This window comes from Rhipicephalus sanguineus, chromosome 1 (assembly GCF_013339695.2).
Source record: "Rhipicephalus sanguineus isolate Rsan-2018 chromosome 1, BIME_Rsan_1.4, whole genome shotgun sequence".
Lineage (NCBI taxonomy): Eukaryota > Metazoa > Arthropoda > Arachnida > Ixodida > Ixodidae > Rhipicephalus > Rhipicephalus sanguineus.
In genome coordinates, this window is record NC_051176.1 from 164716849 (window position 1) to 164738893 (window position 22045).

Here is a 22045-nt window from a genome sequence, read left to right on the forward strand (position 1 = left end):
ATGTGTAAAAGATATAAGGTGCGTTCGTAAGGTGTCCAGCATATGCCAAGCTAGATTAGTTGGTTTGGCTTCGGGCGCTTACTATTGCGGCCGCAGCGTCGTGGGTTCGATTCCCAGCGGCGGATCTTTTTCTTGATTTTTTTCTTTCTCACCCATTGGCGTTCATTTTATGAATGTCATATCCGGTAACGGAAGTACTTGGTGGACCCTGGCATAAAACACTTTCGTGTTAAAATAACATTGCTGCTATTCCGTAGTTGCAGTAACACAGCGCCAGGGAACGCAGGGGACCAGACGAATAGGAACGACACGTACACAGGGCGCTTGTCTGGTCTTCGTCTGGTCCCATGTGTTTCCCGGCGCTGTTTTACTGCAAGTAAGAACCAACTAAACCAAAAATACGTCTTGACCTATTTTGTAGATCTTCTATTACCAGAAAGTAAATAGTATCACTCAGAAACATATATATACAAATTGTTTTCTGAAGCACCCAAATAAACGTGCATAGCCTGTCTAAGATGACAAATCCTCCGAAAGGCGTGAGATGAATGTAATGTAAACCATATGACAACAGGCGTTAAATGCAAAGCATATGTGTTTTTACCCACTACTAATTCCTCCGGCAAGAATTACATCGGAGCGACCAGTGGAGGAATAAACGACCGGCTACAACAAGGTGAAGAAACCACTTACTGACAGCTTTGCCGCCATTCATTGCTGTAGAAATTTTAGTTGTCTCCTCTTCGGCAACCCTATTATCTTGGGAAAAAAATGTGCGTGACGGGGACCCCAGCAATCGACAGGCCCTATAAGCTTTCGTCTAACATCCCGTACAAAAATCGCGCCGTCACGGTCATGCGATGCCGCCATCGTCATCTTGCTGCTGTAGTCACACAAGCGCCCCACCCATCCACCTGCTGGTCTTGCCATGCAAACATGTTGGTCCACCCTGTAACGCTTTGCTTAATCCCATGCAGTGGTGGACAGCCAAATACCTGCAAAACGTTTCGCATAGTATCGATCCCCACAGTTCGTGGGATCCTCACATCTTACCATTCTTTTTCGTTGATTACATAGGTGGCATTTGACGCCGCTCACTTTATTATGGCTGACTTGTTTTTTTTTTTTGTCTAAAACCAGATGTTGATAAGACCATTGTCTATTTTCCGGCAGCGTCCTCTTTGAGCAAAATAGAAGAAGAAGCGAGTCGTACTTCGTAGATAGGCGAACAACTTTCTGTTTAACAATTGTACATATGAAATTTATAATGAGCCCGTCAGAAAGCGCACTTGGTTCCAGCACTAGTACTGAAACCGGAACAAATGAGAAACATAACAGCTTAAAGTTCAATGTTCAAGGCCTGTTAAGGCACTCCACCAACGGACACTGTCAAAAGATGACGGACCTGGTCAAACATAAAAACAAAGAAAAAGGGATGACAGGGTTGTCTAAGCTAAACACTTCACATTTTTTTAGGAAGGCTAGATGGTTTTTACCGTGTAGGTGACATGAGGCGGCCTGTGTTTCTTTGGACTGCTCCTTTTTCAGCCGAATTAATTAACCTGGTTTCTAAAGGCACTCCCGGGAGTACAGGAGTAATTACAAGCGTGGAAGCTCCCCGCCATCATGGGTATTTCACAGCTTGGCCGCCCTATATCATCAGCCCCCCGCTTTATCTATTTTCTTTTTGGCCTTTCTGCTGCTGCTTTATTTTGTGGTCCCCTGTTTCGATCCAGCTGAATACCGTTGCCACAACAACTGAACGATGTCCAGTAAAAGCGCTTTCGTTGCATCATTATTTATGTAGGTGGGCACGCCGTTGTTGTTCTTGTAGTTATTATTCACCATTTCATAAATGTAATAGAAAAGGCGACGGCTCTCTAAAATCCACGTTCGTGGACCGTGTATGCGAGTGTAATGCAGCTAAAGTAGACAATGCGCAGTGACTGCTGTAATCGCCCCAGCATCGCTTCGACTTGTCCCGTTAAGGTTTCCGTGAATGTGTTCCAAACTCCTTTTTTTCAATTAATGATGCCACCGTTGATGCCAGTACACTGCAGCCTGCTGGGATCCACTTCATTTTGGCCTGAGTAAGTGAGTGCACTGCAACAACGCGCCGCTTACAGTAGCGGAGAATATGTTGGCACGAACCTGTTTGCTTGACAACCTGATCTCAATGCACGAGCCTTGCAGCAATGCGGCTGAATATTCAGCAGTGTACCTTTTTCAGCTGCCTTAAAGAACAAATAAGTCACCGAAGTCATTTCTTGGCTTTATTTGTAGCGACTGTTTTATGAACGTGTGTTTCTTAATACTGGGAGCTTATAAAGCTAACAAGATTTTTCTGGCTAGGACAATATCTATGATGGAGATCAAAGAAAAAAATATAATAATTAGCAAAACTTCTTATGTAAAACCCTTATCAAGGGGTCCTTAAGGTAATAAAAGTAAGGTGAACTGAATGCTGCTCCTTTATGTATGATCTGGTTATTCTTGTCAGCTTTCTCTGTCCCATCTTCTCGTATACTTATGCTCGTATAGCTTACTCAGGTCGCCAGTTGCGATGCAGCCGTTATCGAATGGACGGGAAAAACATTGGGGCAGCGACGCACTAGTGGTGCAAAGACTGAGGAAGCAGCGGAGCTGGTCGCGTTGGCCCCCTCCTTTCCCTCCTCCTCACCCTCACTTTCCTTCCCCCCATGCTATACTATACTATACTATACTATACTATAGTATACTATACTAAATATACTATACCATACTATACTATACTATACTATACTATACTATACTATACTATACTATACTATACTATACTATACTATACTATACTATACATGGCTATGTTTAATGACTCTTTTTTATTTTCTTATTTGTGCCTGTTTCTTTCTATCTCTGTTCTCTCTGTCTACTTCTTCCTCTGTCTATCTACCTTTTTCTCTCTTTCTTTCCTTTATTTCTTCTATTTCTCTCTCTCTGCTCGTTTTCTTGCCCATCAGAGTTATTGCATCGCACGCTGGACAAATCGGTGCACGTGTTCTGGGAGCGAAGCAGAAGATGAAGAAGAGGACGAAGAAAGCGCGTGCCAATTCATGATTATGATAGTTTTCGGGCTACGCCACGCGGCATAACGAAAAGCCTAACAGCCCCGCTGTAACACTGCCGCAGTTGCCTGTTTAAGTAGCCTTATGCGTGTAAAGAAGCTGTGTCCATATAATTTGCCTGGGCCTTTTGGTACTCCCGAAAAAATGACGTTACATCGAACGTTATGGTCCTATGAACCATGCTTATTAAACCCCTACTGTGCTTTGACGAACGGTGGACAGTTTAGAACGTGTGTCACGGCCTCACCTGCAAGTGGCCAACACTGTACGCGTGAAGATGCATGCAGGCACTAGCGCTTTCTGTGGCGTACACCAAGGTTCTTCTGTCGCACTAAAATATGTTGAAGTTACGTTCACATGCTTGGTATAGCTGAAGAATTGCGGTTGTTTGGGCAAATACGTGCTCACCAGGTGTCCCGCGTTGCCCGCGCATACGTGTGCGGATAAGGTGGTCGCATCAACGGGAAGTTTTGAAGCAAAGCGAGTGGCTAAAGCGATTCAAGTGTGCAATGTTTTCTGGAGAGGACGTGCATTTGTCATCAGTTCCTCTGTCTGGCTTAAAAATTTTAGTACCCGTCCAAATATACTTTCTTTTGTAATGTTGAACAAGATAATACTCCTTGTGATGAAGTTCTCGTGTGAATCTCAGAGAATTCCTAGCTGTCTGCACGCATAGTGATCGTGATGAGTTTGTACAGTGAAGATGTATATGGCTAGGGGATTTGTCATTTGTTTGTGTGCAAAAAATCCCTAGCGGGTGTGTGCCTCAGAAATTGGCGAAACCCCACTGTACTATGATACACGGAAGGGCGCGATAATACGGTACACAATGAAGAAGATGGACACGGGACGACGCGCTACTAGCAACTGAAAATTTTTTATTGAGGAAAGAAATATTTATACTACTATGCAATCATACCTAACCCAACGAGTCGACACCAAAAAACCTAAAAAGTTAAAATCTTGCGCTCAGCCTGCCTACGTCAAGTCACGTTCTAGATAGGCTGTCTCCCCCTCCTGCAAACTGATAGAGGGGTGACTGATGCACTGCAGCCCCTCCCTCTGGATGACGAAGGCCTCTACAATCTCCCTCTGCACGGAGCCCCTGTGCTTGTAGATTACTGTCGTCTGATCAAAAGCAGGCTTGCAGCTACCTTGATCACACCCCTTGCAGTGCAGCGCCAGATGGATGAACGGCCTTCCTATTAATGAGCTGTTGTGCTCTCGCAGACGCACATTCAGGCATCTACCTGTTTGCCCGATATATGCCTTGCCGCACGACAGTGCTATTCTGTAGACAACACCACGTGCGCAAGGAACAAACTGCCTTCCATGCTTGATGGCACATCCTCTTTTTTCACCATGTTGTGGCTTGTCTATTTTCTTACTTACTGCTGGGCAGATGTGGCCCACCTTATTTTCTGCGGAGAACACGACATCAACCCCATATCGTGAAGCCACTCTCTTCATGCCGTGCGACAGCCAGTGGACATACGGGATTTTTGCCACTCTTTTTCTTTCCTGCGGTTCATCTTTGTCTGGTGGGGTTACCGGCCGTTGCTTAAAGGATCTTTTGATTTTTTCGCAAGCCCCTGCTATGGCATTATCAGGAAACCCGGCGTCTTTCAGTCTTTTCACCTGCGCGAAAAAACTTGTCTGCATGAGATGTGGGCATGACCTGTCCAAAGCAGATTTAGGCAAGTCAGCGCTATGCCATTCTTCACCAAGCGGGAGTGCCCTGAGCTGTAATCTAGGAGCGGCTTCGCTGTCCTAGGGGAAAACATCCAGCACACGTGTTTTTGTTCAAACGACAGCTGCAAATCCAAAAAACGCAGCTGCCCATTCTTCGGCACTTCGCACGTGAAAGTCAAGCCCCGCCCCTTGTTAGAAAACATACTGAGCACTTCGTCAACCCTCCTATCGAAGTTCACAGAACTAATCAACAGCAAGTAATCATCCACATATCTATACACTTTGTGGGCCACACCATCAAGAGCGGTAACAAGATCGTTGTCCACTTTTGCCAAAAAAATGTTGCTCAATATTGGAGCCACTTTCGATCCAATACATAGTGCTCAGTATGTTTTCTAACAAGGGGCGGGGCTTGACTTTCACGTGCGAAGTGCCGAAGAATGGGCAGCTGCGTTTTTTGGATTTGCAGCTGTCGTTTGAACAAAAACACGTGTGCTGGATGTTTTCCCCTAGGACAGCGAAGCCGCTTCTAGATTACAGCTCAGGGCACTCCCGCTTGGTGAAGAATGGCATAGCGCTGACTTGCCTAAGATCTGCTTTGGACAGGTCATGCAGACAAGTTTTTTCGCGCAGGTGAAAAGACTGAAAGACGCCGGGTTTCCTGATAATGCCATAGCAGGGGCTTGCGAAAAAATCAAAAGATCCTTTAAGCAACGGCCGGTAACCCCACCAGACAAAGATGAACCGCAGGAAAGAAAAATGAACCGCAGGAAAGAAAAAGAGTGGCAAAAATCCCGTATGTCCACTGGCTGTCGCACGGCATGAAGAGAGTGGCTTCACGATATGGGGTTGATGTCGTGTTCTCCGCAGAAAATAAGGTGGGCCACATCTGCCCAGCAGTAAGTAAGAAAATAGACAAGCCACAACATGGTGAAAAAAGAGGATGTGCCATCAAGCATGGAAGGCAGTTTGTTCCTTGCGCACGTGGTGTTGTCTACAGAATAGCACTGTCGTGCGGCAAGGCATATATCGGGCAAACAGGTAGATGCCTGAATGTGCGTCTGCGAGAGCACAACAGCTCATTAATAGGAAGGCCGTTCATCCATCTGGCGCTGCACTGCAAGGGGTGTGATCAAGGTAGCTGCAAGCCTGCTTTTGATCAGACGACAGTAATCTACAAGCACAGGGGCTCCGTGCAGAGGGAGATTGTAGAGGCCTTCGTCATCCAGAGGGAGGGGCTGCATTGCATCAGTCACCCCTCTATCAGTTTGCAGGAGGGGGAGACAGCCTGTCTAGAACGTCACTTGACGTAGGCAGGCTGAGCGCAAGATTTTAACTTTTTAGGTTTTTTTGGTGTCGACTCGTTGGGTTAGGTATGATTGCATAGTAGTATAAATATTTCTTTCCTCAATAAAAAATTTTCAGTTGCTAGTAGCGCGTCGTCCCGTGTCCATCTTCTTCATTGTGTACCGTATTATCGCGCCCTTCCGTGTATCATGAACCAACACCAACTCGCCCAACTTTTTACCCACTGTACTCACGACTGGTCCACTAAAATTAAGGAAGTAGCACACGGGCGGCAAACACCAACGTATCGACCACGCCAAATTGCGCAAAACACCACTACTCACCACTGGTCCACCAAAAATGAAGAAGGGAACGACACACGGGGGGAGAAACACCAATTCAGATTGTGTACGAGACGCCAAGCGCTTGCGGCAAGCCACCGATTAAAGTGCATGCTTTAGGACGCATTAAGACGCGCAAAAAGACGCATGCTGCTCAAATGGAAAACTGTGAAGCAGCATACGCTAAATTCAATCGCGCCCCTCTGGACAAACATTTTGGTTTTGTTTGCAGTGTGTGTGTGACCGGCTGAAGTTGGAAATTCTGTGTCACCTCTGTGTCGTGTGCTGAACAGCTTTGCTGGTCATCCACCTTCGAAGAGTGGGACGGCTCCTCAATTTTAGCCTTATTAATTGACGAAAGTTTGAATCTGTATCTTGAAAGCAGAGCGTTGGCGGTGTAGGTTACAGTTCTTGAACCAGTAATTACCATGACCTTCAGAACCTTTCGTGTACCCGCCGCGGTGGTCTAGTGATTATAGCGCTCGACTACTGACCCGAAGGTCGCGGCATCGAATTCCGGCCGCGGCGGCCGCATTTTCGATGGAGGCGAAAATGCTAGAGGCCCGTGTACTTAGATTTAGGTGCGCGTTCAAGAACCCCAGGTGGCCGAAATTTCCGGAGCCCCCCACTAGGATGTCTTTCATAATTATATCGTGGTTTTGGGACGTAAAGCGCCAGCGATTATATTAGAACCTTTCATCTCCAAATTTACGCAGAAGTAACAAATCACTTTTTTTTTTATAGTTCGCGTTACTTTTGCGCTGATGTAGGGCCATGTCATCTGTTGATGACAGAAATTTGTAATACGACAAATATGCGTTTCTCTCATCAGCACTGCTGCTAGCTACCTTGTTGATCATGCAGCTGCGCCGCAAATGTTGTCGAATAGTCGTCCAAAAGCAAAACGAGCAAGCAAGTTGCTGACGTCACAGTGTGTGCGTATCGAGACTACAGCAGGGCCATAACTTTTATTGCTTCGCCCTTTTATGGTTGTCACTGATTAGTAGTGCTCCGGCGTTATGGTACTCTATTTCTGGTGGTTTTAGTAATTTGGGGAGTCTGGTGATTGATCTGTGTGCCACTAAGGGGCACTTAAGGAGATAATCAGCAGCTTGATCTCTCGCAGAAGTCCATTGAAATTCAAATACTGTGTAGGAACAACTTCTCTACTAACGTCGTAGAACTTACTGCATGACATTTTGCCGCTAGTGAAAACAACGCACACTAGAAAGACAGGAACACGACGACATGTCTTTCTTTTGTGTATTGTTCTCATTAGTCGCAAAATGTCATTCAGTAAGTAGTACTCGCTGTTGGGCTAGTTGGTGCATGTCTGAATTCTATAGTCAATTTCGCGCCAAAATCACGACCACACTGAGGTGCGAAGAAACACATAGACAGGACGGGCGCTCACTTGCAACTGTTTATTCCTTGAGGAATACAGGCTAATATAAATCTACTTCTCGCCAACGCATGCGCAACGTGCTCGATCCATCATCTACATAATCACACTATAGGGCACTTTCTAGATTCCGCACTTCAGACTCGTACAGGTTGATTGAAGTTTCGCTTACACAATTACTACCCCGTTTCTGTATAAAAAACGCCTCCAAAATTTCCGTTCCCGTGCTACCTTGTTCCCGTGCAAGTGAGCGCCCGTCCTGTCTATGTGTTTCTTCGTATCTCAGTGTGGTCGTGATTTTGGCGCGAAATTGATTATTGAATTCAGTCATACAGTAAGCAATACCAACTAGGCCAAGAAGTTCTCCTCAACGTCGTAGAGCGCACGCTCGAGTGCGCTACCCAGCTCTTTGAGAATTACTGATTACAGTCAAGTGTATAAGGAATAAGAGCCGAGACTTTAGATTAGCTTATTTCAGTGAGAAAATACAGATAGGAGGTACATTTACATTTCCGTCCTGCCAAGAAACATAAACTGCTCTTAGAAGTGGAAGCGAAGAAACAGGAAGCCTTTAGTATGTTTTTTTACATTTTGTATGTTATTACCGCTTTCAAGGGTAGCAAGCCAGATGCAACCTGGTTAACCTCCCCATCTTTTCCGTGTTGTTTCTATCTCTCTCTTTGTCTCTCTATCTATCACTTTATGATTCTTGGAGCAGAATTCAGGCCGCATCCAGTTTCGCGTAACGAGGGCATATTTGCGAGCCTATGCAAAGTGTCAGCAAAAACTCTGTAAAATTTAGTGAGAACAACTGATTTTACGGTGTTTCTTTAATTTTTTAATCATGGCTGATAAATTTAATTCTTTTAAAGTCTGATTTCCGCTGTGCAGTTGATCGAGCAGCATGCTCATTATATGCTCACTTGTACCGTCAATTTGTATAGACATTGAAACGCTTAGAAAATTTTGCGCCTTCCTCTATGTTTCAGGTTACATTACATCCTTTTACTTCGTAATTGTTGCTTGTCATCTATGAGCGTATGATAAATTATATTAGGGTTAATAACATTAAATGTTCGGTATAGTTTTGACAAGGTATTTTTAAGTTCTGCAATAATATATCGCTAAATGTAAATGTGCCGTTTACGACGAACAAAAACGCTCAAAATAACTGAGGTGTCACCATAAAGTTTCACCTTTAAAAATACTGAAAAGCGAGCGCTTTAGTTTTAAAAGGATATACTCAATAAGGTGCGTGCGAACAAAACATATTTCTAATCCGAATCAGGTTGTCTTTGCTGTTGAATTAATACTACATTCGAGAATTCAATATTCTAACTTGGCGAATATTTGTGTTGTTTGAATGAGAGAAAACAACAGTTCTTGAAGTGCACAGGGACAAAGACTGGTTCGAATGGACAGCCCGTTCGATCATTCTGGTGCAGAAGGACAGCTGTTGTTGCTCAGACAGTCGAGTTCTCGAACAAACACAAGGAGGAGGGGACTAAGGCAAAACAGTTACCAGCTGCTTAGCAAGAATGTCTTGCCTTAAACGGGTGCTGACAGCAATGTTCGAAGATGAGGTTACTTCGTCGTTCAAATCCCTTGCATGGAGAGACGGCTCTGATCAAATGTGAAGCTCAGGAAATCCTCACGGCGCACCTACTGATATCGACACTAGCTTGACGTCGAGCTAGACTACAAATTCTGATGTCTTCATGCAGCAGTATGGTTAGCTGTGATGACGTCAGGTGCAAAAACATACAAAATGGCCTCTCGCGCTTCGCTTTCTCGATCGTCTGCTCTTGCTGTGCGGTCATCGCAGTTAAGTGGACCCTTGAAGCAAGCGAGCCAAGACAAACTTACGCTTTATCGTCGTGTGCGCAAGCGAATACATAGTCAACGTTTCTTGCGCGAGCGCAGGATCAGCAGCTTAAACTGTGTCGTGATGTCAGCATACAGTTTCCAATATGCCAAAGAGCCGATTTTCTTTCGCCTCCTGACAAAACTTGTGGATTTCGTAGGAAGTGCCTCGCAAACATAACACACACACACACACACACACACACACACACACACACACACACACACACACACACACACACACACACACACACACACACACACACACACACCTACCAACCTAGAGATCTACGCAACTTTCATCACCTAGGCTGGTAGATTGAATCCTGGTTGGGTGTGTTATAGGCAGAGGAAAAGTTACCATCTTTGCGCAACTTTTTTTGCCTCATTCTTGGTTTGTGACTGCCTCGATAACCACAGCCCAACATGGCAAGAGGTAAATGGTCCCCTACCTTCACTAAGAGCCGGATGAGCCTTACGCAGACAAAGTCGCATAGGTGACGGCGGGACTGTAGAACCTCAACAGAATGAGTTCTGGGGGCTTTAGTACGGTATAGAGAATCTATTTAAATAATAATAAGCCATCTATCGACATCACAGAACATGGCGCAAAGTCTATCCTCTATAAAAGTGATTCTCAAATGGGGTTTCGCGGAGTCGTCTTAGGGGTTCCGCGACGCCATCGCCCGCGAAAAAAAAATGTTTTTGGCGGCGAGTCTTGACCTATTCGCAGTTCCATGTCCTGCTCCAGAAACTGCAGCAGCATTCTGAACAAGATCACCTCGGCTTCCCCGACGCCTCAATTAAAAACTAAGCCTGCTGCATAAGCCGCAATTGGCCGCGAGATCGAGCAGAGTCGGCACCTAGCGGCGAGCGGAAGAAACCCCTTGGTGTGGATGGCTCCTTGTGTCGTCTGCTAGCCTCACTGTGTTGCATGTGTGTGTACGTCATGTACGTCCTCAGGTTACAGCTTATTCTGTTGTAGCACAGTATCAAATGCTTGTACGTATGCACGATATACATAAGCATTTCGCCTTACGAGATTTGTATGCACTCTAATAAGCGAGTGCATGCACTTGTCAGTATGGAGCTAGGTCTAACCATCGTACCCTCCATTCGCCAAGATCATTTCAATGTGGGTACGACTTTGTCGTTCAAGCACATCACATAGTGCGTTTGACGTCGTCCTAAACGAAAAAAAAAATCGCAGCATATCCACGGGGTGAATGATGATGAGTGGGGCGAAGCTCCTCATCGGTAAACCGTGAAACTCTTCCGTGAAATTCGCCCAGTACATCATATAAAGAGTGTGAAACACCGTGTATATATTAAACATCAAAATTTTATTGTACTGTTGGTTTACGTGGTCCCTTCATTATCACCGCTTTGTGATCGGTGAAATGCAGGGAAAGTGTCCGCTTCCTAGCGAAAGAGAAAGCGCGCCAAGAGCGAGCGCGACTCCGAGCGAAAGAGAAAGCACGCCAAGAGCGACCGTGTTCCCCGCTCGCCCTGTGAGAATTAACGGCAAGGCTAGAGGGAAGACACAACGTGCGTGGCGTTCCTCTTCGCGTTCCACGACGCGAGGTCGGTAGCATGCCCAACGAAAACCAACGGAACGCGATCGTGCAAGTACTCCGGCTTCGCGAACAATGCACGGCGTTTACTGCACATAAAGCGTCCCAAAACCAAACATCTTGCTCAAGGTGTGCTTTGCGTTTTTCGTAGAAATAATTTCTTTATCATGTACATTAAGACGAAAAATTGAAAGCTCACTAGAGTATATCGCCTACAAAGTATGTCTTTTAGTGTGATTAAATCAGGGAACACTACGATGTCTTGTAAATTATGATATCTAGTGAGCAATTCATTAAACTAGAGCTGGCTACATACATACATACATACATACATACATACATACATACATACATACATACATACATACATACATACATACATACATACATACATACATATACTACTACTACTACTACAACAACAACAGAGGAGGGAACGACCCACACCTTAAGGAGCTTCGCCCCTAAAAGTACTAAATGTGGAGGTGTGAATGCAGAATTTTAGCGACACCATCTCGTGAAGTGTTGGCGATTTGCAAATCTTTTTGATAGCGCAAAGCATGAACTAGCGTCTGCAGAGGCCAGTTAGCGGTAAAAAAGACTTCAAGCCACGCATTCCTATGGCAGTACGCGTATTCGTGCAAACAGAAAAGCAAAGTGCATAAAGTTCTACTTCATCTAATTACGCAGAAGTACAGGCTCTCTGTTTTGTAGCCGCCAGAGCAAGAAGTAAATACTTAATTGGCTCAGTCACGCAACACGATTTATATTGTGGTATAGGCAAAACACAATTTAAACATGTGCAAAAAAATCAAGAAAAAACATCGAGCACAGTGCAAAACACAGATGTGACCGAAGGCCAGTAACCCATTGATTGGCACATTGCGCTTCTCTCACACATAATTACGCAGAAATACAGGCTCTCTTTTTTGTAGCCGCCAGAGCAAGAAGTAAATACTTAATTGGCTCAGTCACGCAACACTATTTATATGATATATAGATATATTTATATGATATGATATTTATATGGCCGGATGATCAACTCTGGGTAGTCCGGTTGGCCGAAGACGCCGCCAAGACCCAAGGTCTGGCCGCCGCGTGAGGAAGGGGGGCTCCGGTAGGGCTAGTCACCCGGCCCCCGCCTCCCTTGACCCCAGCAAGGACAAAAATAAAGTTATGTCTCTCTCTCTCACACACGTAATAGGAACCTTAGGCCGGTTTCGGGCATTAATGTGGCAATGGAGGGCGTATACATCCCCATTAGGCTGCAGTCAACGCGCTTTATTCGCCGACAATCGACTCAAACCGCCTACGGCGAAGCGCCGCTGCGTACATATGTATAGGCGCCGCCGACCACCTATCCACACAAACGCGGCGACGGTGCTGCCACCTATAGCCCGATCTCGCAGTGAATATAGCGCTGCATTTCCTTCGGCTCTTCTGTCTTCCTTTTAATACGGTAGCGAGCGCGTTTCGTGCCCCCCCCCCCCCCCCCCCCCCCCCCTCTGTTTCGTCACGCCAAGGGGTTCGCCATCACTTCGACCAGTCCACAAGGGCTCCCCGACATATCGATGGCTGAGAACCACTGATCTATAAAATTGTGTTATTTCGGATACATGCACATGCTGTGCGCACAACCGCAGCGATCTTTCGGACCTCTGCGGTTGGAAATAACAAAGCTGGAAATAAAAGCTTTGTTTACGTGTCGTAATTGCATATGCAAGTTTCTTTCATATTCGTGCCCACATTCATCAAAAGTCGCACCGCTTCGAAAGCCCAGAGGCCATACTTTCCCGCTTACCTGTAAAATCGGCAAAGTCTGTTAATCTCGAACCACTGTCCTCTGGCGACCTTCCACACATTTACGCAAACCGTAAAGCACATTAATGGTCACATACTTCTGTGTCTGTAGAAATGGCGAATGTGTCAGCACTAAACGCGAACCACGAACACTATAACGAATAACCACGTGTATCGCCGTAATGTTTGCTATAGCAGAAAACCTGATGACGGTGTGATGTGACTTTTGACGTCCCCAATTAACATCGCCGATTGATCGCCCAGAGTGATTTTGGTCAGTGTTTGTTTATGCCTGGGCGTTAATTTTCCGCGATAAAACATTTGTTCGGGGCAGAAGCCACGGCACTGAGCGAAATTCCCGGAGCTGCTGGGCACGCTCGCACGCACGTGAGAATCTGTTTGCGCGGGACCCATGTGATCCGAAAGAATAGGATACATCTTCCTTCTTCCCGTGTTCTACTCTTAGCGGGATGTTACGCGATACACAATGGGTGAGCCACGCAGCAACCCGCTTTCAGGAGCCACTGTTTGTTCCCAGCCATAACGAGGCCTGCGTTCATGCGCCGGCCGTGTTTCGTGCATGTTCTCGAGCCTGCAGCGCACAATTCCTGCCACAGTGTTCAGCGCCTCCTACGCAGTAAGGGGGCCTTCCACCACATCAAGAGCCACGTGCATACGCTGCCAAAGCAGCGTCTGCATCTAAAGAATTAATCAATCAATCGTGGGGAACACGATCAGGCCGTAGCACGTCTCGTGCACCGCACTGGCCCTTCCTTTGCAGCACGTATTGTTTCCGGTAGCCTTCGGCTTTTCTTTGCCCCGCCCGCTCCGGCCCGGCAGTCCGGTGGCGCGAGAGCCTGTACGTGTGTCAATATAATATGTATACGGGCTGGAAGGCATGACGGCCCTCTCCCGGGCATTATTAGCAATCGCGGAGCGACCGTATGCCGGTTATTTTTCTTCGAATCGCGCGCTGCGAGGCCCGGCCAGGTATGCGAGGCGCACTGAAGTGAACTGTCACTAACTGTTTTGACAGTACTGCAGAAAAATCTGGATTGAGCATCTTCTTGGGGCTCCGAGTGGTGAACGAAGTTCGACATAACTAAAGTGCAGAAGCAAGCGTATGTTGCGCCACTCAAATAATTCTAACCAAGTACTATACATTCTGAATAGAACCTTACAGATAAGTACCGTTTCATTAAATGCCTAGGTATTCATATAACGTAAATCCTTTCTCGAACTTTACGTATGGAGTTCATTTCTAACAATGTTAATCAGATGCACAGGTTCTTACGGCGCAATATCTTCTCTTCCATTGTCCTGGTAAAGTTATCCTTATTTATAAAGCACTAAATCGTTGTAAACTGGATTGTACATAAGACCTTCGGCATTCTTTCCCCAGGAAAAATTTTCAGTCCGATGAAAACTGCTCCGCCTGTCTCATTTTGTCCATTTTATAATCGTCATGATAGTGTCTGATGTATAGGACAAGAAATACGAAGCTCTTTATTGAAATATGGGGAATTCTTCCGGCGTATATATAAGCATCTGCATTCTTTTCTGCATAGGAAAGGAGAGCGGGGACAGCGAGGCTTTAGTGTCCGTTAAATGAACCCTTCATTTGCCTGACCTTGCACTGAGGTGCAAGGTTGCCCGTCTTTGTTCTTTTCACGAGATCGAAAGAAGGGGCATTCCAAGGCTCGTTTTCTTTGTTAGACACAACTTTTGGCGAGAACCAACAGACACAAGATGTAGGCCATCAATCCTGCTCTAAGAATCCATCTTATATTGCTTCACGCGTTGACCATCACTTTAAGACTCAAACGCACATTTCCTGCTATATATAGAATTCTTACCTCAACTCACTTTGCCTGCGCAACAGTACAGAACGCAACCAGCTTTGCCTCCATCGCTATTTTCATTTTCGATTGTAAGTTCATATGGCTGTTCTCCCCTCTGCTCACACACGGGGAAATTGAAATATTTGGCGCGCGGGATATCAAGGCGCCACTACCGTGGTTCTATTGGGCATAGTTTGTCCGAAAGGTTCCCGTACAGACCGCCCTCTAGCTCAATTCTAGTATTGGCAAGGTATTTCGTGCATGCATGCGTACCAGACGACTTGCAGCAATGTCTGTTCTTTTGTTCTTCATTAGGAGTCAAAAACCAACAGTGTCATACACACGCATTTAGCACTTGTTATGCACACGCCGCACAAAGCGACGGCGGCGGCGTCCACTCCAGGTGCGCGTCACACGGTCTCCCTTTTGTGCAGTCGCGATTATCGGAGCCAAAGATGCAGCGTATGCGCAACGCATGGGTAGAACTCACGCCTTTTGTGCGGCTCGGGGCAGCGAGTGATGGCTGTGCCGACCCGCGGGCAAGGAGTTCCCGCCCATGGCGGCTTTGGGCCTTTCGGTCAACAACGGCGCGATGCACGCCGACTGCGCACCGGACGACGAGTCACCCCCCTTTGTTCAATTTGTTATTTTTTCCGCCTAGTGCATGCTCGACAGCAAAGATGCGGCAGGCATTGCTCCCCAATATTGCCGCGGTGTATCGACCGAGATGAAAGCGCCGCCGGTCTAATCCGTCGCGTCCACGAGAAACCTTGTTCAAGTAATAAAAGAAAAAGGGGATCAATATGTCGGTACAAGCGAAGATGAGACGGTCCTATGAGAATACCGGCCAACCACCACCGACGACAGACAGACTGACCCCAACAGACCAACAGCAAAATTTTGGATCAAGTAATTATTAATTGCCGATTAGCGGTACACTTGTCCTTACAAAGTCAATGTCTGGATTTATAAACAACTTTCATTTTACCTGCTGCGGTGGTTCAATGGAACGAAGTCGCAACTCCGGGGCCTAATTTCTATGGTGACGGAATCCAAAAACGATCCGACTTTTGGGGAAGATGAAGAAATTTAGTTAATTCACAACCTTCCATTGTAGTGTCCCTCATAATCAACGGTGAAGTTGTGGGATGGTAGCCCCCGCTAATGTGCATGTAATTCAACCGCTTACACGAGTAGCTAGTGTGTGAAATAAGCCACGATTACCACTAAGCGCTGGAGAAGGGACACGATATTATATTTCAGTGGTTACCGAGCTACTGCGGAATTGACGGCAACGACAGTGTCGATAAAGCTGCAATATAGACTTATCAGCGAGATCTACGAATGCCCATACCACTCTCTAGAACCTATGTTGCGCGCAACTTCAGTCATTTGCTCGCCACATCACACTTATGCAGTGAAACACACGGGATTTCTCCAACTCCCCCTTATACTTTCTCGGCCCTAACTTGTGACTTCGTTTGCCACGCGGACTCTCCTATCGCGAAACAACTTTGCTGTGTCGTATGCAGTTAGGTGTGGCAAGACGCATGCTTATTCTTTCCTCATAGAAATGGTCAGCAAGACGGCATGCAGCTTTTTCGGCTCTGAGGAGACAGTTGAACACCTTCTGTGCCACTGCCCGTCTCTCAAAATTCAACCACGTGCTCTAGAAGCTAAACTTATAACACCGCTTTCGTGAAAACAAGATCCCGGGACCCTGGCCTACGCTTTCCTACATGCGCAAGGTCACGAAAGCGCTTTTGTGCTTCCTGAAGTCGACTGTGAACTACAAGCGGATGTTCGTGTTCTGAATGTTCACACTAACGGTCCATTTGTTATTTTTCCTGATCTTTTCTATTTTATCTATTATTTCCCATTTCCTCCTTCCCACGTGTAGGGTAGCCAGCTGAGTAAGTGAGTGGTTAACCTCCCTGCCTTTCCCCCTCGTTTCTGTCTTACTATCTTCTAACCGCTTTTTTCGTGCGGTCAGTGCATCTTGCCAAGTCCCTCATGCGACGTTTACGATTGCGGGATTATAATAAGTCTTCTAATCTGCCTTCTTTTTGCGATACAAAATGGACTTCGCGTGCTGCGGTAATCCTGCTAAAAGACAGTGCCTACACAGAAGAAAACATGCAGATATCATAGACTCGACTGTCATTCGGCCTTTTTTAGGAGCACTAAGTTCTATGACCACACTGCGGGGTGAGCGCTGTTGCTTTCATTTTCTTCCCTGTTTCATTTTCCTTAGAGTAGGGTAGCAAACCAAGTACAGCCTGGTTAACCTGCCGGCCCCGTTTTTTTTCTTATTCTTTGTGTCTAATGACAACCTGTTACAAAATATATTGCCTCATCAGATGTGGAATTATGGGCAATCATACTGGTGGCTCTACTTGAACACAACCTGTTCACATATTCTACTGCAGCTCTGCTCCGGTTTCACCACGGTGCAGTTGTCCTACACGCTTGGGAACCATCGATTTGATATCTCCTGCAAATCACTTTAAACTGTCTGAAGTAATAGAAAATTTTAAAAGATAAAGACTGAAGGACCATGGCGGTATCCATCGACGACGCAAAGTGCTCACCTAATCAGTGTAACACAACCCGTGTGATGTGTCACCAATGAGAGCGACAGCTTGGCCCTTTCTGCTTTGAACATAGATGTCATTGAACTCGTCTCCTGACTTATTTTTGCAGATGTGTATCGAAATCGCGTAAATAACTTTAATGAAGATAGAAGCAATAAGGACTAGAAATAATGGCACTGCTGCTTCAGGATATTAGACAAACCTTAACTTGAAGTTCCCGTATTACTAGTGGACCGATCGCCGCCAACTATATATTACCGTACGCCAAACAATCACCCCGACAGTAGATGCAGGAGTGACAGCAATGTCAAGGTTTCCTTAGTTTCATGTGCGACTATAAGCGTGAATGAAATCCTTAGTCATTTGGGCGATAGGTAAAGAAGTGCAAGCTTGGTCAAAGCAGCGCTGCTATTGTTGAGTCCCTATCCTAACTATAGTCGGATACAACTTTAGAAGGCAGCGGCATTTCCTTCTCAAAGGCGGATGAACACAAGCCTGCACCAATGGGCGCGCACTCGGGACTGACGTCATGAGCGAGACGGCCGGTGGCTCCGCCTTCGGAGAACATCGGCGCGTGCATGAGCGGGACTATTTCCTTAGTCGCGTAGGCGATCGGCAGCCGCGCTTCGGTCGTCTGGGAGGGGCCTCTCCTGCCCCTCCCAGACGATATATATATATATATATATATATATATATATATATATATATATATACATATATATATATATAATTTGTGTGTGTGTGTACCCAACAAAAGCATATTTTCGTTGTGGTAAAGTCCGTATGTATAGCAGTGCGTTTCAATCACTGGAGTGTTGATACAGAAACTCGGCAGAGAATTGGATTCCCAGAATTCCGTTGGAAATTGGGTTTTCGCCAACTGGTATACCTCTGCCTTCATTTCTGTCGTGTCCACACCTGTTTCGCACCTGTTATCACAAACATTTTTCGTTTATTGCTAACGGCTTCGTGAAAACTTGCCAGTGTTTTAAATATTTATGGTCATCGCCCAGCGCCCTGCAGTCTTTCTAGTCATGCTGATCTCCGCACTCCATTACTGAAAAGCTGATTCGTGAATTGTCTCGCTGCAGTACTAACACAGTGTTCAGAGAATGTGCAGCGAATGCTCTAGAATGACTGGTCTTTGTTGTGACGAGGCCTCCGCTGACAGGCGCTTTTGTTGGATGCAGGCGTGGCACAAGCGGTTCCTGGTGCTCAAAGACGAGACGAGCGAGCGGGGTCCGCTGCTGGAGATGTACACGAGCCAGGAGGAGGCCATGTCGCAGTGTACGGCGGCAGCGTGCAGCAGTGGCGGCAGCGCGGCGCGCGCTGCGCCGGCGACAGCGCCCGCGTGTTGCAGACTCTGCTTCGACCTGGCGCAGACTGTGCACGTGGGTTTCACCTCGGACTCGAAACGCTTTCCCAACGCTCTGGTGCTCGTGTGTCAAGGCCGGTCGCCTCTTGTACTGGCCGCACAGGACGAGCTCGGCTCGCGCTCTTGGTTGCTCGCTTTGGGACTCATCGCCCACAAAGCCTCTTCGCAGCACGGGTGGAGGTTTATGTGCCGGAAGGTGAGGACACGGCGGAATGTCAATGCCTACAGCTCTCGCTCCTTAGCTGATGTTCGCCAATCAGGCAGATGCTCCTCTGGACAATACAGAATGAAGTGCTACATCAGTTATGAGCAACAACTGACTTTAGCTTGTCAGGTCTCAGGGCTTAAAGTGACGGGGGGCTCACCCCCCCATTCCATTTCTTAAGGAGGGGCTGTATGTATGTGTGTATGTATGTATATGGGTCGCCGCCCTCTGAGCCCCCCCCCCCCCTTTTTAACGAAGCGAGACTTTAAGCCCTGTCAGTGTTCTAGACTGTAATTATATGTCGTGTAGTTCCTCAGTCAAACAGGTTTCAGCTGAATGTAAATGTGATGCTTGTATAGCTAAAAATAAATAGACAATAAGTCCGTATGTTTCCTGTTATTTTATGCTTTCACTGAAACACCAATTAACCGAGATGTGTACTCTTCCAGCGTCTTTGTGATATGCGCTTTGTGATACTTGTGATATAATGCGCTTTGTGATACTTGTCGTGTTGCAGCGACGTAGATGTACTACTTTAGCTGCGCAAATTGTCATGACTGATGATTTAATGTATGCGTGGTGCAGGAATAACCTCGTCAGCGTTTTTTCTTCACAAGGAAAATGTAGGCGCAACACTAACATGTGCGTAAACATGTGAGCAACACTATGTGCGTAAAGCTGTCGCCTGATTAATTCGCGCATTAAATACTGGTCATCCGTATCTATTCTAAACATACGTTTGTTTTGGGCAGCAATAACATCTGAGCTTAAGCTGCGCAGTGAAGTGTAAACCGCGAAGTGAACTGTCAATTTCACCTCGTGATTACGATGCGGAGCTCCGGTTTTACTTTGTGACTGGGCTGGATGCGACTAAATTTCTTTACCAAAAACTCGCCTCATGTACTCGCCTCGTTCTTGCTTCTGCCCTTTGCCGAATTTGATTTGTGCAACTTCAATAACCAACGCGTGCTATTATGGAACTTCATATTTTTGTAGAATAATTAAAAGGAGGCTCTTTCGGCTGCCCTGTACGCACGCACGATGGTGAAAAATAATCTCTTAAGGCAAAACGACACTAGACGATTTGACGGCCAAGCTGAGAGAGGCTTCGGCGCATGCAATAAAGTAATATGTATTGGTGCGTCTGTATCAATGATCACACCTGGAAAAAGGCCTCAGCTACGTGGCTCTCGAAGCGCCTGAACTGATTCCATCACGCTCGCTCTCTTCGTTCTCCCTTATTTCTCCAAGTACGTATCTCATGGGGCTCTTAACGGTGCCAGGCTTCCGAGCAAGCGGCAGCCATGGCCAATTGTGCAGCGTTCAGCAGCAGTGTGGAGAACAGCGCGTCGGCTGCCGGGAGCACCGACCTGGGGTCCTCGTGCCGCGCCCGCACGGCACGAGGTAGCGGCGGCAGCAGCGGCGCCTGCGAGGGTGACTCGGCCGAATCCCTTGACGGTGTGCTCATCCCGCCGCCGCTGGAGTATGGCGATGGCTGCCTAGACAGTGAGTATACGATGTCGTGTCGGAAAACAACAATGGTGCAAACAGAGGCAACGCGGCATGTGGCAGCCCTGTCTGGCGTAAAGAAACTACACAGTGGGATATATGCCCATATGCTGTGCGAGTGAATTAGTTATTCGAATAAAATTGTAAATGCTTGCAATGGTTTGGCGTAGGCCTCTACACAAGCAATAGACATGCCATAGACAAAGTGACAACAACCAGCGACTGCTGTTTCCGAAACCTGGTCGCATCGCATGTTTGTTCAGCACGCAATACTCGATATGTATTACGAGTAAAAGGGGAACCTGTCGAGAAGTCCGGATTTTGTTAGCCGCAACTAATGAGGCCAAGGGGGATTTGTAGTTTTAAATAAAGTTTAGTAATGATAATATAAACGGAAATTGAAGTGGACAAAAAGAAAAAAGAAATCTCGCTGCCCGTGAAAGTCGAACCCAGAACTTCCCTATTACGCTTTCTTGTGTAGCAATACCAGTTGCCTACGGCGGAGGTTGCTCCCCCATGCACTTTCTTGGATATTTATGTGTAGAAGGCACTCTCTCGCACTGGGAGTGCCAGAGAGTGCCACTCAGCGCCGTGGCGGCGAATGCGTAACATCCCTTTTTGCCCGATGACTTCACCTGTAGTACGTGACCTGTTGGGCATAGGCAGCTGACTAACATGTCCTCGTGGTCTACATGGAGCGTTGAAACAAGCCCTGGGGTCTACACCCTCTGTAAGGAATATTTATATATCATATCAGTGAATTACGCCGATCTACACGATTATTTACGAAATAAATCATTTTTATATGAAACAAAAGGATTCGAGATAGTTTGTTTAGGAACGCTCTTTTAATGTTTCTATTTCCTCCTGAGACTGGTAATGAAAAAAAAAGAACAGTCGACCCTCCTGGGGATACTTAGACCAAGCGTTTAAACAGGTATATCACAGCGACCGGGGCTGTCAAAAACACTGCTCACATCTTGCAAAAGCATTTTGGTTAGGTTCCTTCTATATTTTCGTTGTTGCCGTAGGATCAGTATGGCTGCGTTGAAAAGAAATTCTGTGAAATATGGACCTGGATTAAAAAGAGAGAGGCACTGCGAAAATCTATCGCGCAACTATTAAAACTGAATTCGTTTATACCTGCCGTTGACAGCAACATAGCTTTCGAACATTTGTTGATGTGTGTTTATGCTGCGGGGTTTAATAATAATCCCTCAGGACGTTTGGAACTTCAGTCTAAACTTCAAGAACAACGTGTGTCTCTGTAGTGTCCCTATACCGACTTCCATTGCTGATTCCGACGGTATACGAGATAAATATTAAAAGAATAAACAACAAGAAGCGCTTTAAAAACACACAATTGCTAGCATGTACTTAAAACAGTCTTTAGTATGTCTATCCGCGCTCACGTATTTCTTTTTGTTGGGGTTGAACCAGGAAAGTTAAGAACTTATT

General features: G+C 46.2%; 1 protein-coding gene across 1 annotated transcript in view; it reads left to right on the forward strand.

Annotated features, from left to right (window-relative positions):
- LOC119401531 (uncharacterized) overlaps positions 1 to 22045 on the forward strand; it is a 308161-nt gene that overhangs the window by 217027 nt on the left and 69089 nt on the right. Inside the window, exons 2-3 of the mRNA XM_037668423.2 lie at positions 18689 to 19069; positions 20362 to 20584. Coding sequence (XP_037524351.1) covers positions 18689 to 19069; positions 20362 to 20584 — 604 coding nt within the window. The remainder of the gene's footprint in view (positions 1 to 18688; positions 19070 to 20361; positions 20585 to 22045) is intronic.